The 1,848-nt window shown below is 47.9% G+C and overlaps 1 protein-coding gene across 1 annotated transcript in view; it reads right to left on the bottom strand.

The window, feature by feature from the left end:
- Positions 1-594: 594 nt before the first annotated feature.
- The window catches only part of LOC113205034 (ras-related protein Rab-37), a 32,975-nt gene continuing 31,721 nt past the window's right edge, over positions 595-1,848 (bottom strand). Inside the window, exon 7 of the mRNA XM_052265048.1 lies at positions 595-1,223. Within this exon, the coding sequence (XP_052121008.1) occupies positions 1,112-1,223 (112 nt within the window). The 3' untranslated portion in view covers positions 595-1,111. The remainder of the gene's footprint in view (positions 1,224-1,848) is intronic.

Below are 1,848 nucleotides of genomic sequence, written 5' to 3'. Positions count from 1 at the left end.
TATAGTTGCATCCAGCCTGTGTGAACTGTTTCATTCCAAAGTGTACAGTATATGCAGGCAGGGTATCCCATAAGCCCCGCAAATACTCTAGGGTATTTGGGAGTGTGGGTGGGGTTGTCTTCTCGCTTAGCGTCATGATCCAATAAACGCATTTTTTTAAAGTCAGATTTTGATTGTTAAAGTGAATTCCTTTCGGCCTAAATTCTGTCAAAATTTGGGCAAAAAAAAGAGACTTACTTTGACTGTCACAAGCTGAAAAATGATTAAACGTGAGTCTTTTTTGTTTACGTATTGGGGAGGCACCACGATGAGCACCCCTGCACACTCAGAAAAGGGTGTACCTTCAGAGTCAAGCAGTACTTACATAAATGCAATGTAATGACACTGATACGACTTATGGCCTTTTCTGGGCGCGTACAGTACAGTATAATAAAGAGAGAACCGGAGGGGGGGGAGGGGACGACGACACCTTGTACGTAATAACTTTTATAGTCAACACCTAACAATTTAAAGTTAAACAATTGCATGGGAAACTAATAACAATCAGGGTAATACTTTAGGCGATCAATTCACATCTTAACCGCTATGCTGCTCTTAATTTTTTTTAAAGAATAAAAAACTTTCGCACGAACTAAAAATGTCGTTACTAAATTGGCACACAATTAGTAATTTATAAGTAGACTTTTGACATTCATTTCTCAAAGCTTACAAAAACGTAATTAGTCCTCAAATCACTGTGACTTTCAAAATCAAAGTCAAAGAAATCAAATATGTGGGAAAGGAACAAAAAGTATGGAAAAAATGAAGATGTTGCCAGAGGTGCGAAACAGGGTCATTTGTGCCTAACGTCTTTTCCAGGGAATTCCCACATGGGGGAGGGAGGGCGGGGGAAGGGCTCCAAGCCGCTCCAAGCAATACAAGGCCGCGTTAAGACATAGAGACGATATGTTCGTACGAGTCGAGCGGCCCTTCTTGAGAGCTTGATCATCGCTACTTTGAACTCCTCTGCCCTGCGGGCTGCAGAGCCTCTTCAAGGTGGGCGTGCCATGCCGTGGGCCGTAGGTGGGGGCCCTGGACCTGGCCAGGATCCGGCTTCGGTGTGGTGGGCCCTTCATGTGGAGCAGGGAGGGCAACTGGGTCGCTGCGTCTGGTGCTCGCGGACGTAGTCCTGCACGTTGAAGCGGTTGTCGTCCGGGTTTCCGCTCTTCCGGGATTTCAGTTCCCTGAAAAGAAGTACAAGTAAATGGTCAATTACATTGGCAGCTGTCAAACCTGCACTGATAAACAAAGTGGTTAGTCGATTAACACTTGGAAGTGAAAATTGTGTGACAGCTTCTGTCATTAACAGAAAAGTGTGTGACTTAGCAAAAAAAGTGTATACTTGTCCGACACATAAGAGCGAGTATGGTTCTTGGTTGTCACACCACCCTTTTTGGCGTGCACGCTGTTTTGTGTATCAGGCAGGTGGTGGACAGTGAGACAACAAAGAGAACTGGGGTATGAATAAAGGCACAGCGGCGACCGTCCTTTTTGTTTGGCCTCACTCATCGCGGAGCGTGGCGGAGCGGGGGCGAAGCGGGGGCGGAGCGGGGACGGAGCGGAGGCGGAGCGGGGGCGCGCCACACACCACTAACTAACGCCGCGACTCACTTGTACTCTTGCTGGAGCACCACTCATTCAACCCCCTCCCTCCTCCCCTGTCTATTCTTCAGACAGGAGTAGCGGCAGCGCCAAAACAGGCCTTTGAAAAGCATGTCGATGTCGTGCTACAAAGGGGTGCTGCGTTGGACGGGGTCGGGCGAGAGAGAGCGAGAGAGCGAGAGAGAGAGAGAGAGAGAGAGAGAGAGA

The sequence above is a fragment of the Frankliniella occidentalis genome, unplaced genomic scaffold (genome assembly GCF_000697945.3).
Source record: "Frankliniella occidentalis isolate FOCC.00 unplaced genomic scaffold, Focc_3.1 Scaffold23, whole genome shotgun sequence".
Taxonomy (NCBI): Eukaryota; Metazoa; Arthropoda; class Insecta; order Thysanoptera; family Thripidae; genus Frankliniella; species Frankliniella occidentalis.
This window is presented reverse-complemented; position numbering and strand designations above follow the sequence as displayed.